This window comes from Pectinophora gossypiella, chromosome 24, assembly GCF_024362695.1.
Source record: "Pectinophora gossypiella chromosome 24, ilPecGoss1.1, whole genome shotgun sequence".
NCBI lineage: Eukaryota > Metazoa > Arthropoda > Insecta > Lepidoptera > Gelechiidae > Pectinophora > Pectinophora gossypiella.
Window position 1 is genome coordinate 2,361,965 of NC_065427.1, and position 15,347 is coordinate 2,377,311.

General features: G+C 35.3%; 1 protein-coding gene across 10 annotated transcripts in view; it reads right to left on the reverse strand.

Moving 5' to 3' along the window:
* LOC126377836 (zinc finger protein 628-like) overlaps positions 1-15,347 on the reverse strand; it is a 126,425-nt gene that overhangs the window by 39,812 nt on the left and 71,266 nt on the right. For all 10 annotated transcript variants that reach the window (XM_050025799.1, XM_050025798.1, XM_050025797.1 and 7 more), the window contains one exon: positions 4,928-5,159. In XM_050025799.1, the coding sequence (XP_049881756.1) occupies positions 4,928-5,159 (232 nt within the window). The remainder of the gene's footprint in view (positions 1-4,927; positions 5,160-15,347) is intronic.

The window sequence follows — 15,347 nt, forward strand, 5'->3', positions numbered from 1 at the left end:
AGCCATATCGCCGTCTATAGGTAACGGGCGAGCCAACTGTGTTATTGAAAACTAAACTTAAGATATTAGTAACTACAAGTAATATACATTATAATAGTAAAGTAGCATGGAGAATGCTACAAAGAGAAGAGCGTGGCTCTTAAATTAATGACGATGAAGTAATATAATGTCATACTTCCTACATTCTAGACTTCAGAATTGCCAGTAGGTAGATTGTATTTAATTCAACCATTGTCATTCAATTTAGCGTACAATAAAGAATATAAATAGATTGGACACTAGATCAATAGCCTTAGAACTTCCGTTGTACATCTAGCGCATACTGAGGCAAGGCAAAGTACCTATCTATGTAGTGATAATACAATTATGTCACAAATGGCGGCTACATTCTAAGGGGACGAGAGAAGGTGCAAGCTGATATAGACTTTCTTTCATAAGCGTTCCGTGCAAAAGGAAATATAAATCATTTCAGAAACAGCTTAATTTTAAGTTTTTCCGCATATGGCAGTAATTATTTGGGCACCCTAGCGTTATCCCGTTTATCACAGGGTTCGATTACTTAACCTGAAGATTTGACGAGTGATTTTTCTGCCTGACCTTCCAACCCCCGAAGGGAAAATCAACCCAATACAGGTTAGGTCACCTCCGAAACAAATTTCTCGGGAATGCGGGTTTCCTCACGATGTTTTCCTTCACCGCTGAGCACGTTATAAACATTTAAGAACCAAAGATGAATTCGAAAACAAAATTAGAAAGTCATTGGTTTAGGTCCGTGTTGGGCTCCGAACATACGACCTCACAATAAAAGTCAAGCATTCTTTCGACTGGGCTACAACGGATCCCTCATCCTTTTTGGTTCGGGTCGACATGAAGACATGGTTCTTAAAAATTTATAGGTAATCCAAATCCCTGAAAAACCAGCCCCGTGCTGTTTTTACCAAAAGAAAGAAATCATTCAATGTCTTCCCTATAAGTGTGTCCCAATGTCTTACCTACAAACATTAAGATTTTACACGATACAATTGTACATAAAGTAAAACAATTCGTATCGTAATGTTTTTCGGCCCATTCTTTGATTCTATTGTCATGGTAAAATCTTAAATAGTGTCAGTATCGAAGTAACTGTTAAAGTAACTGGTATGGCTAGTATTTCGCCTTGTCAACCTATAAATGAAATTTAAGCCCAAACATATTAAAAAACATATTTAAAAAATGTAAAACAAGATGTTGCAGGTGTTTGTGAATAGGTATTTGGAAGTGTTGAGAAAGTATGAAGAGACAAGCACTTAACACCCAACTTTTCACCTCTTCTCAGAAAACTTTCCGCGGCTTAGTATGCTGTTCATTCAGCAGAAGCCTTTATAGCCTTTTTTATAAACTAAGTATATTATGAAAACTTCAATCCGTTGATTTGATCAGTCCATCATATTCTTGGCACTAAAATTGGTCTTGATTATAGGGGTTTAGCTTTTTTCTACCTTATATTATTCATAATTTAAATTAAATTTAATAATCGAACTAAATCTGTAAAAATTAGTCTACTAACTTAGACTAGTGAAATAACACAAAGTTAGGTAAGTGAACTTTAGAATAACTGAGATAAACGCTAGGACGATGGTAAATTGCTTAGGAAAAATAAATACTCCCTTAAATTTTTATATCAGTACTAGTTACTAAAAGTATTTAATTGCTTGCTTTCCCAACACTAGAAGTGAAATAATTGGCACGAACAAAAAGGACGATTGATTGGAGTTTTTCGAAAGAGAATAGAGAGTCCATTTTGTAAAGTTAAGAAGTTACACGTAATTGAAGTGTTTTGTTTTTATTTACTTTGAAAGATTTACTTTTCCCTATTGTTTAAATATTAAGTGGGTTTTTACTGGAATATTTCCTATAGGTTTATTTTTGTTACAATAATATACTATACACTGTGAAAAGGTACCTTATGTAACGTTTATTTTCGTCGATTCGGTAGAAAAGTATAATAGTCTTAATGACTCCCAAAATATGTATTATTATTAGACTGTTTAAAATAAAGTGTATGTTGAATAGAATAGAATAGAATAGAAATTTTTTATTGCGACCATGTGTTCGTACAAATTGTGGTGTTATAAAAATACAGAAGTAAGTATTATAATATCATCATGTCAAGTTGGCAGTACAGTAAGTTGCAATAGTATTACAATGCTACGATATATTATGAATTATACAGTACAATGATAGCTTATAATAAGCCCATTACGCTAGACAGGTAAGACAGGCCGTCAAAACCTTCAGGAAGGCACAACAAACACATCGCTTATACAAAATGAAACCCCCTCTTTGTAGAACCATTGTATTATTTATCGTTTCCTCAGATTTTCCGTTTCTTTAATAAAAATTTCAAAACGAAGTATGTAGGTGGATATTACTAGTGACATATGCCGTAATGAACGGCCTAGTACTTTATAATTACGGCAATTAAAAAACACATTACTGACTCGATGACAGCTGACTATTCCCGACTAATTGCTAGTTTAGTTAGTTTACATTAGTCATAGTCGTAGGTAAATTGCTAGGACAACGTGAAAAATGTGAAAGGGTTGGATTATGTTAGTTTGATTTGGTTGGGGTAGTAACTCAAGTGTGTATAAAATTTAGATTTTGCTAGAAACGTCTTCTCCTATCGTGTGAGTTGTGAGGTCTTAAGCGGCCTTAGCAACCCTAGTCTCAGAGATATGGCTTATACTTCGTACAGTAAGTCTAAACCAAGCGCTTTATAAAACATAAAAAAACTAAAGTGTGTACACGGATATTTCTAACATTTTGTGACTGAAGCATAGCCTAAGATAACATTATATAGCTCTTTAAGGTAAAATGCAAACGCCAAATAATACCCCAAAACTCAAAACTCAAGTATCTATCTAACATGCTTTATTAGGACAAAATATTATCAATCTTAACGAAATACCACTCGTTGACTTGTCAACAAAGACGTAACTTATACAACAATTTTCTAGAATTCATAATTTATGTAAAGTAAGAACTTAACAACACTTATCTTAATTTAATATGAGCTACATCTGAGAATTAAATACATTAGATACGCTACAGTACGTTCCGGCTAGTATACGCTAAAAAATCCCACGAATTATGAATGCGTACACAACCAACCGAGACCGCCCATTGGCTAGTTGAAACGTTGAAAAAAAACACGTGAATTTTTTTCTAAACAACGTAGAACGTACGTGACGTCAGTCGCTCTCTGATTGGCCGACACCGCACCGCCGTTAGCCATTGGTCAATTTTTTCCCGCTTTCCACGTAACAGTTTTTTTCTGTGAAAACCCGGGCCAATGGGGAACTGCGTAGTTTTAATTGTAAAACTTGTTATTGCATTTCGGTTTTTGTGCGGGCGAGTTCACTAGATCGGATATAGTCTGAGCTTGTTTTTAGTTTCAATGCGATCAAAGATAGATCTGTTTAGATTTTGTTATGTGAACTACGCATGTATCTTTATCGCTTAGAAACTATCATTCAGGTTAATTTATTTATAAATTCTTCTCAAACCCGCTTTGAAGAAAAAACTAGTAGGTCAGTATGAATAATACTCTGATTGGTAAATAGAATCAGCATGTGTGTCAATTCTTAATTCTTCACAATATGAGCTCATGACTATATCCGAATTAGGGTAGTCAGAGGTGACCTAATTGGCAAGATGAACTAAGTGTCAATAAAGATAACATTTTACAATAGTATTTTTTTCTCAATGTTGTTGTTGTTGTTTAAATTCGCCTTATATAAGGCAGGCAAAGATCTGAGGACCATACAGCCTTGACTTTAGTAATTTTAATTCGAAAATGACGATCAAAATAGGCCTAAGCCTTGTCGGTGACAAATAGATCTGTCAAAGTAAGTAAGCTAGTGCTGTGATGTTCATTAGCATAGTGATGTATCAGTCGATATTTTGGCGATCGATTCTTTTCTACCTAACATAAAACGCACCTCACCAAGTTTTTTTAGACCTACGTAATAGGTGTCAATTTATCGTGCACTAAAATTACGCTTTATCCAAGTGCATAAAATTCTTTATATATTTACATACAAGACGTTTTTAAAAGTAAATCGATATTTATAAAGCAGGAGAGAAATATAAACTAATTCGCGATTCTTATACATTCTTATACATTTATTCATGCTAATAATGTTTGAATACGCTAGTGACACTGTTAATCGTATGTTTAATAATATGTCTAGGTTCTAGACAAACGTATGATAAAAATGTATGATAATTTATTTAAACCTAACTGATAAAACCACACCTTTTTATGTAGGTACTTATGTCTAACACTTGACGTCATATCTTGTTAATGATAGACAGTTTTGACTTTTAAAAATAATTCTTCTACGCATTGTCACGGTCAGGCATTTCTGTAGCTTATGGCAATTCATTTTTCGATCATAGGATATGTATATGTATCCAGGATTTGTAGCTGGTTAAGGCAATAGGCTCGCCCCTTATAAAACATAGCTTGCAGGAGTATATACTATACATCTCTGCCTACCACTATGTTATCATAACCCTGACACCAGGGTTGATGAGGTTGGTATTCTACCTCACAACCCACACGATAAGAGAGGACTATGTTATGTTATTGTAGCTTAGCGACCAAGACTTCTACACCCACTTTTACTCAAAACCTAGACCATTTCCTAAAATAGATTTACTAAAGTACTAAATCGAAATCATCACTTTCAACCATACATCAACACGGGAGCTTTCATTTATCTACGTTTTTCCTTTGTTTTTGTGACGGTATCGTATTACAATATTTTTAATATCCCAAAAAGAATGTTTTATCTCGGAAGGCCTCTCTTTTCTATTCCCTGTAAAGTATTTGTTATGTTATGCCGTCACCGGCGGTAGTTCTTACAAACCTAACACTCACCTGTATGTAACCTCGTGTGCTGTTGAACATGGCTCAGCTGCTTAAACCGTCTGTCACAGTAGGAGCACTTGTAAGGCTTCTCCCCCGTATGGACCCTGATGTGTTGAACAAGCTGGTGGTTCGAGCTGAAGGACTTCAGGCATTGCTGGCACTGGTGAGGCTTCACTTCTCCCCCCAAACCTCGCTGGAGCTCGCGAGCGTGCATCTGCATTGCGTTCTTGTGCATGAAGATCTGGAATAAAGACAGAAGATTACAGATCTGGTGTCTAAGCGACTGAAAGATTGTGTCATCTCTAACACATACGGTCACGAGCATTAATATGTATACACTTCGGTACCGTGTCACATTAACTTTTTTGACAAATAGAACTGTAAGTCTCACTAAATGACAAATATGTTAGTGCGACAGAGTCCTAAAGTGGGTACATTATATTGCTCATGACTGTACGTAAAGTCACGCCCATATCCCTAATAAACTAGGCAAAGCCGCAAGTAAACAAAGTCAACTGGCAGCCAGTATTGATACGAAGTCCCATGACGGATATGTTGAACCTTATTGTGACAAGGGATCAGCTTGTGCCCCAGAAAAATCTCCATCATGTTAGAAAGGACACAGTCCCTCTGCCGGATTTCTGGACATGTCTTCAAGCAGCTGATCGTGGTACACTCACGAGTACTAATATGTATACACTTTGAAACCATGTCACATTAAATTTTTTGACAAATTAAACCATAAGTCTTATTAAATGCCAAATATGATAGTGCGACAGGGTTCTAAAGTGGGTACATGATATTGCTCATGACTGTACACACATAGTTAGACACCTACATACAGTCTTGCTCGTAATCAAACGGAGCTGCCTTGAGTCATTAATAAGACATTGCAATAGGACACCTAATGATGGAATTTTCGTAAAAAAACTCTCCTCATTTGGCATTATTAATTGTTGTGTTGAAGCGACAGTGTTTGTAAACACTTATAGATAAATGATTATGAAATTATACGGTGTTTGTTTGGATAAATATTGAAATAATTCTTTGTCTTCAGTTAGTACTATTGTAATTGTAATTTAGATAACTAGATGCAAATCATAGTGTAAGTATTATCATATTTATGTGAAAAAGAAAACAATTTTTGATGAAAAATAGTTCATTGAAATTATGATACAAAGGTGATTTTGTGAGTGGATGATCTACTCAGAAATAAATTTCACATTCTTATCTCTTCTCACCCGTTTTGCTACTATCCTACTCCAGATATTACAACGTTACAAACACAATCTGATTAAAACTGACAGCTCTATTTCCACCTACCCATAAATAAAGGAACAACATGGTATCAAATTTTACAAACAAAACAACTTATACGTTACTTCTTCGAGTTTTTATTGCCCTCACGCGATTCTAACACCTAACATTACATTATGGTTGGTGATGGTGTAAAGTTCTGCATCGCGTCCTATAATTTCGCCATGGCAAAGAAATTGCCTCCCCATAAGTCAGATAAGGTGAAATTATACCGACTTAATATTATTTATAGAGGCACTGGAACGGTATAAGTGGGTTTCAACGTGTGACTTCGACTTGCAATTTTGTATGCGCAAGTAATGATAAGTTTGAGCCAAAGAATCGTGGCTGGAGTGCCATTTTGGCGGGAATTTTATCAAATCGTGAATTTTATAAAAGCAGATCCCCTATCGTGAATTTTATAAGAAAGAGCAGCAAAGTATGAGTTAGTTTGTGAATAAGGTAGTTCTACAAATCCGAAAACTCATGCCACAGGACAAATACTATATAAAGTACTTAAAAAATGAAAATTGTAGATTTTTTTATTACTATACATTGTATTTTATTTAAGGGTTCTCTTGAAAATCAACGCTCTGTTGAAAAACAAAGCTGAAAAACCTTTAAGCCTCTAATTTAAGTTATATTTGATTTGTTACGTTTTGTAATTTGTTGTTATAGGTAATCTACTACATCTATCTTGAATAGAAAATAAAGTTATCTGCGTAATGCACTTTAGTTTCATCATCATCTCTTTAGTGTTATCTAGTTTTTCACGGGGTCCGCTTACTAACCTGAAGACTTGACAGGTCCGGTTTTTTACAGAAGCAACTGCAATGACATGCCCCCTTTGGTGAAGAAATTCAATATAATGTACCCACTTTAGGACTCTGTCGCACTAACATATTTTTGACATTTAGTGAAATTTGTCAAAAAAGTTAATGTGACATGGTACCAAAGTGTATACATATTAATGCTCGTGACCGTACCTATATGAATACAATACTGAAACATAAGATAACCCCCAACTAATAACATACAATACGAGACAGTTCATACATTGATATTTTCAAGCTAAGAGTTAAGGTACACTGTCTATCTCTATTTAAGTAGTTTATTTAAGCAATATATTAATTATTTATTTAGGAGGAAATATGATTGGCCACCTGATACGACACAAGCAAAACTTGAAGGATAGAGAGGAAGGGGTAGACCTAGGAGAACATTTATAATAAATGACGGACTAATGTTATGGGCGATAGGCTGATCCCTTATCACCATAAGGTTCATCTTAGGACTTTGTATCAACAGTGGCTGCAAGTTGTCTTTGATTACTTGTGGCTCTGCTCACCCCATTAGAGATTGCGGGCGTGAGTTTATATATGTACGTATAAATAAATAATAAATGCTAAAACATACTGTTATAAAGTCATAAACTTTATTCCAGCTTTTAAGAGAACTATGTCAAAAGTTTTATCAATAACGGTTGTCATGTATAAAATAGCTTTAATCTGGGTTTAATCTGCATGCTGTGTATTTTATACGGGTCGGTATATTTATTGAAAACCCTTCGTTTGTGCGATTGCAAAGAAACGACTTCAGACACGCAACCGTACACCCGCGGCCGAGATTAGGAAACCAGCGGAGATTTACAAAAATGTATTTAAAAGCCTGTTTTCTTCTTTATGAAGTTTATTTTCATGTTTATTTTATTTTTCACATTAATTGTATTGTAAGTACATTTATGTATAAAATATCATAAGTCAAAATTAAATAACATAGTTGGTTTGACCACCGTTCTACACGCCCTATCTATGGAGTATTGAAGGCGATTACTCCACCGACAAGAGCGCAGCTCTTAAATAAAGAGAGAGAGTGTTGGTTTGACCATTATAGACGGCGATATATGGCTCATCACGTTGATCTAACAGAAAGCTTCACCGAATGTGCCTCTGTCTTCACAAATGAGGAATATAATTGTGAGCTCATGATAGTGTTAAAGTTAAAATGTAATAATAAAGTTTATACTTTCTTTACAAAACAGAAATTAAGAAAAAATATTAATTGTGTGATAAAAAAACAAGAAAAAAAAAACTAAAAACATGATACCTTTGGTAGCAAATTCCGTATGATGATGGCGAAGTAAACTGAATTCCCACATTTTTTTAATCAAGAACAATACCACAAAAAAAAATATTTGTTACTTTGGAAAGTTCAACAGAGCACGTTTCGCACCTTACGATAGCTGAAGTAAGAGTAAATCATTTTCGGTCAGAAATTAAGAAAAAATATTAATTGTGTAATAAAAAACAAGAAAAAACAAACTAAAAACATGATACCTTTGGTAGCAAATCCGTATGATGATGGCGAAGTAAACTGAATTCCCACATTTTTTTAATCAAGAACAATACCACAAAACAAAATATTTGTTACTTTGGAAAGTCCAACAGAGCACGTTTCGCACCTTACGATAGCTGAAGTAAGAATAAATCATTTTCGGTCCCGCTTTTTCTGAAGAAGGAAAATTTATAAAAAAACAACAGTACATAATTAAATGAGTATAAATTAACATAATCCTTTATTGTGAGACAAGGACTGGCATTTTTCAAATAACAGGAAGCATTTTTGTAAATTAAGTGGTTATCTAAACGGTTTGTGGTTTGATGCCACCTTTATTTTATTTTCAATATTTTATTTATGGATGTCGTGTCATGGACGCGGAAAAACATTCAGTTGTAACGTGTTAACAAACAAAAAATATACCTACCTCATTAAAATTACTAGGAAATAGAATTTTATCCAATTTTTTTTCTATGTAGGTTATTATTTTGCATATTATGCATAAAGTCGATTTTATATCATACTGTGTGTACGTACATGACATCACAATACCTCGTGCTTATTCTGTTTAAATCTACAAAAACAAAAAAAAATCAAGCATAAAAAAGGCATAAAATTCATAAGTCTTCCCTTATAGCTCACGACTAAATTCCTAACTGAGCCATTACATCCATCAAAGATGAACTGAGTACCTACGCTTCACCAAGCTTGATAGGTTAGCCTTAGTTGTCGACGTCTATAATGGTCAAACCAATTATTATGTTAGTGAATCCTTTACTGCATAGTCTATTTTACTTAAATTCAAACTGAAAAAATGTTATTAATATTCTTTTTTTTTTTTTTTTTCGCGTTTATTACTCAGTTTACTAACCATAATTATTCTATGTACGAACATACTTCCTAGTGTCCATATTCATTCTGGAGGTGGAGGTCTGGAGCCTATAGTACAGGGTAACCTAGTTTAGGCTCCAGCCTCTACAAACATAAGTTAATTAAGTCAAAATGTATCTTTTTACTATTATGTTGTGGAGGTAATAAACTAATTATTATTTTTTTTAATTCCACTTTATCTTAACCTCTTATGTTTGAGAAGGAACCGGACCGGTACAGCCAAATTAAAAGAACAGATTATGTTCCAACTTAAAACAAAAAATCCTGGTGTACACTTAACTTTGTCTTGCAGTGCAGCCCTTTCACGCGTGTTAGAAAGTGGAACTAGACGTTTGGATCACGCAACGAAGAAATTTCAAAGAATTTATGTTTCTGATGCGATATGATGCCAGGTCTTAGGTTCTTGCCCGGAAGGGGCACTATGAGTTATTGAACCAATCACAGCCGTACTGAGATTTCTCTGAGGAAGTACATTAAGATATGTTCGTATTTAAATTTAAATATACGAATATAAAATGTGTTAAATGTTTTTATACTTTAGATTGTGATAATGGTATCATTATTAGGTACCTATTTCTGGCCAAGTAGTTAATCTACAAAAAGACACGTTAAAAAAAGGTACCTTTAAATATTAGACGCTGGTAGGTACTTACTTTTTATTTTGTGTCATCGTTTAAATAATTTGTAAGATCGAACGTAGGAATATTAAAATGTTTTATAAGGAGACTACATCAATATTATTATAACATTTTTTACAAATAAAACTTAGTAGCGATTTTATGACAAATATCCGGATAGCAAACTTAATGCCTACGTACAAAAGAACTTAGAAAAAAAAAGTTGAAGAAATTGCTACAGAGCAATAAGGCAGCCCATTTGTACTGTTGCTAAATGTTTGTATGTTTTGTTTGTGTGCAATAAATTATACTTGATTTGATTTGAAAACATACCTCTAAAGAAACCTTCAGATTACAAAGGAAAAATACATAAGAACTAATCTCTGCCACTTTAAAAGGGAAAACGAAGGAAAAGAAATTCCAATTAAGCCTGTAAAAGCTGCTGTAACAGTTGACGTTACACGTCCCAGAGAAGTGTAAGCGACACTGAATAAAAATTAAATACGCGCATCGCTCTGGTAACACCACTTTATTTTATGACCAATATTATGAGCTTTTTAAATATGGCGCCAAATGTCCTTTCCAAAATGGTCTCTTTGGGGAATAGGTTGATAATCGATCACTGAAAAAGTCATCACGTCTCCGGTCTCCCAGAAAGCTCGGTGAGGTGTGAGTACTTTGTTCATCTTGCGATGGATGTACCTCTGACTACCCCAATTGGGATGTAGTCGTGAGCTTATGTTAAATATGTTGGTAAAGTCCTATGTATATCTAAGTGGTTCTGCTTGCCTCGGAGATATATGGGCGTGATTTTACGTTACTTGAGTATCACTGATCACTTTGCATTCTGTTTAAGTAATGTAGGCCCAGAAAAATATTCTCGTAAAAATATATCTTACTAAAAAAAAATACAATCAAAAACTACCCAGAAACATTTTGATACAACAGCAATCTCCCGGACCGTGAGAAACGGTAATTTTAATCATAAAAATGTACCGGCGTCGCTGTTTCGAAGCACACGACATCCAACCCCTTAGGGCGTAATTAGCAACATAAAAAATTGAGCGCTTCCAACGCATAAAAAAGGAATGAAATATGCCCAGTCCATTTTAGTCAAATTGTTCCGGGAATGGGCATTAGCGGTCTATTAAGAAAAATGACTTCTAGCGTAACGGATGTTTAACAAGTTTTTACAACCTGACACGACAAGGAAAATTATGTGAAAAAATCTGATACGGTATCCAACATGATTTGAACGCTTTTAAAAAGTCTGGTTTGAAGTTCGACTGAATTTGTTTTAAACAGGCGACGGGTTGGATCTTTTTGATTCAATTAGCACAGAGCCTTACGGAAAGCGTTCAAGATTAGGTTAAGTGACATGCATTAAGGGCCCTATCTCACTAGGACACAGTGGTAGCGCCACCACGTGTGCACGAGCCTTACCTGGTTCGCAACCAACAAGTTTTGTTTTTTTTTGTTTGACGTGACTTCTTGTAAATTTGTCGCAATTAGTATTACTTCCTTGGCCAGATAAATGGGGGCGCTGAGGGCTCTTAAATTTAAGACAACTAATCCATGTTGAGCGCCAGGTATCAATTGCATATATTTTGTTGGTAGCATGGCTGTGGTAGCCACCATAGTCCTAGTGAGATATGGCCCGAACATTTGGTACGATTTGCAGTCCACGAACAAACATAAAAATGGTCTCTCTCTCTCTTTATTTAAGAGCTGCGCTCTTGTCGGTGGAGTAATCGTCATTTCTCTCTTCTTCCCGCCAAATCCTTCACCTCCTGATTCGACACGACCTGCACCTTCTTTTTAAAATAAAAATAGTGAGGAAAATAAAATAAATCAATTGATTTCATCGTACTTATAGTCTTTCACTTTCCCGTAACGTTGCTCCTAAAAAGATAGTAATTCGATAGAAAAGGTAATCGTTAATTACGTAATTGTTTTTGTATTAGATAAAACACTTGTTGGTAAAACGATCTATTGTTTTTCTATTGTAAAAGTAGGTACTTTATCGTTCAACTGACTAAATAAATGATAAGGGTAAAGAAGATTGTAATAAAAATAATGGTGATTAGAACTGTCTCATGTCACTGTTAAGCGCGTGTAAATAATAATTATCATTTATCTAGCTTTATCCCATTTTCATCGAATCTGCTTACCTAACCTGAAGATTTGACAGGCCCATTTCTTTACAGAAACGATTGTTTATCTTACCTTCTCAAACCAGCCTAATTATAAGTTAGATCCGTACCTTCTAAAGCACATTTCATCGGGTAGATATGTGGTTTCCTCACGCGTAGGTATCTAAAACGGGCGTACATAAAAGTATATAAAATATTCGTTAAAAACGCATCGCTCATAAAAAGAAACAAGACGACGAAAGAGTTGCAAACCGCATTCGATGTAAAAATACTCGACCTAAAAAACGAGTCAAGTTCAGAAAAATGCGTCACCCGGATACCTCCTGGCTCACTGATCTGATCTCCTTTGAGTGTTTAAAAGGCACGTACATCTTTCTGTTGATAACATTTCTTCGTAAGTAAATACAATTATATTGACTTATAAGGTTTATAGGGTTTTTAATCATAATGTTAATGTTCCAAATACGAATTTAAAATTGAATTATAAAATGTGTTTCTATGAATTAAAAAGAGAAAGTTTAAGAAAAAAGTTTGTAAGAAAAAGTTTGTCTGTTTTTTCCACTTTTACGACTGAATGTTTTTGAATGTTAGTTATCCACTAGATAACTTAGGCAAAATGTAACTGATAGTTTTTAAACCCCATGTGAAAGTCGCAGTCAAAACAAACTTTATAAAACAAACAACACTACCGTATCGATAACAAATTAAAACGTCAAAAAACCTATCATTTATCGTCTGTTGTTCTGCCAGACTTCTCACGCCCCGCCCAAATGTCAAGTCATAATTCGCACGTGACGTAACGAGAAGCCACGACAGGTGTCAAACTAATAGTTAACAACTTATCACTTCCGCTGACCAGTGTAATTTCGCCACAAAACTGCAGAACAGAAGGGGAAAAAGCGATAAGTGGCAATTAAAAAGTAGCGTAAAACTGTTTTCATCGAGTGTGCTATTAACTGTTTGTTTTTTATTTGGCTTTTTCATTGTGGTTCTGCGTTCATTCGCGCATGGGAATATGAGCGGTGATTTTTTGAATTGACTGCCGATTGTTGGGTTTTTGTTTGCCGTTGTATTTGTCAGTGCAAAGTGGATCTTCTCGTTGTATCCCATTGCGGAATGCACAGGGATCGTTAAATATTGAGAGTTTAACGAGATAATAATACAGAGTCAACGATAAGAAGAGGATAGGTTATTATTTCGTTCCATCAAATGCCTATGTTATTTTTTTCTTGTTTTAATATAAATAATTTTCAGAGGAGATTATTTCCAAGAATCGGTTGTTGAGGAAACTTAGAAATTTTCTGCTTCTAAGAATTACTTTTTAAGTATCTTCCTTTTTACTTAACGTAAGCTCGCTATATTCCAGTTGGGGTAGTCAGAGGCACGTCCATCGCAAGATGAGCTAAGTACCCACACCTCACTGAGAGTTCGTCGCAGAAGGGTAATAAGTCGATTCTTTTGCACATCATGTCTATTGAATGTATTTCTTCATATGAAATACTGCACAATATATAGAAGACTTTAGATAACTCATCGGTCAACTCACAACGGAGGTATAACAGATAGTATTGACAATAACTCAACATTATGATGTCACAGAAGGGCTCGGAGAAAAATGTATTTTTAAAACAAAGAGACTTATCGACTCAAGGCAACCATTACTCATCAGCATCAAGAAGATTCTTTCTTTAAATAAATGCAGCCTTGGACGCAAGAAAGCTGTTTACGAAGAAATATAAAAAATCAAATGCGTCGGCGTCCCATTTGCATTGAGCGTTTTGGCTTTGTCCCGTGTATAGTATTAGCCAGTGTCGTATACATACCTATAGGGTGTTAGTGACACTAACCAAAACTTTGAAGCTTGATTCAGACCATGATTCTCAGTTAACGTCAAGTGGAATTTTCCGACGCAAATAATTTAAAAAAAACATTAATTTTCCGGCAGGAAATTTCATTTGATATCAACTCAGAATTATGATCTGTATCATCCCCCTCAATATTCGTTACGTTGTCACTAACAACCTGTATATATGCGTACATACAGAAAGTTGCGGCCTTCATTCGAATAGAGATAGACAAGTGATCAGAAGACAACTAGGAGACAATTCAAACCGCGATACAAGTATAACAGTTTATTTATGAGCAAACTGAAATAAAAGTTGGTCTGTTTTGGACCAGACTGCTAATTAGAACTATCCAACTTATTTCAGACTTAGCCAGATCAATGCTTAAAATATTCTATTACCTCTTACAACTGCTTGAAAATAAAACATTACCTAGTAAAAATAAATATCAAGCTAAATGAAGATGCAGCTGATCTTATCCTATATTTTCATAGACTTTTACCCAAAAAGTGACCACAAATGTACCAATTGTATGGACATATTATTTGGCCGATAGGCTGCACACATGACACCATTAGATTCGTCATATCCTTAAAATAATGAATGTCAGAAGTAGGTATTCCTTCCAATCGTTCGATATAGTCGCTGTGGTCCTGTGTGATACCGGCTTGCTATGTGCGAGGATCTTTTCCAGTAAGATTGGCTTTATAAGCCACATGCGAGCACATGAACGTCGGAGTTGAAATCGGCTGGATCACATCATCATCATCATAGTCGCGTGGTCATGTGTGACACCGGCTTGCTTCTCAAACGGGCAGCGATCTCCGGTGCCGGGTTTGCACCTACTATCGTGTGGGTTGTGAGGTGGATGACCAACCTCATCAACCTTGGTTTCAGGGTTACTATTTAGCCGCCAAAGACCCCTGAAATGGCTCATGTAACGACTACATACATCAGTAAGTAGTAACCGGGACCAACGGCTAAGCCTTCCGAAGCACGGATCATCTTACTTTCGGAGAATCAGGTGATCAGCCTGTAATGTCCTAACCAAACTAGGGATCACAAAGTGAATTTTGTGATATCTTCCCGCAGGGATTCGAAGCCGAGACCTCCGAATGGTAAACCCAACGCTCTACCATTGGATCACGAAGGCAGTTAAGAGGCCTTCAGGGCTTGCACCAATGTGTTATTAATTTATCTTTAGTGCAATTTTGACTCACACAGTTGCTTTGACCATTAAAGACGGCGATACGTCTTACTACCAATCACGTTGGTCAAACAGAAAGCTTGG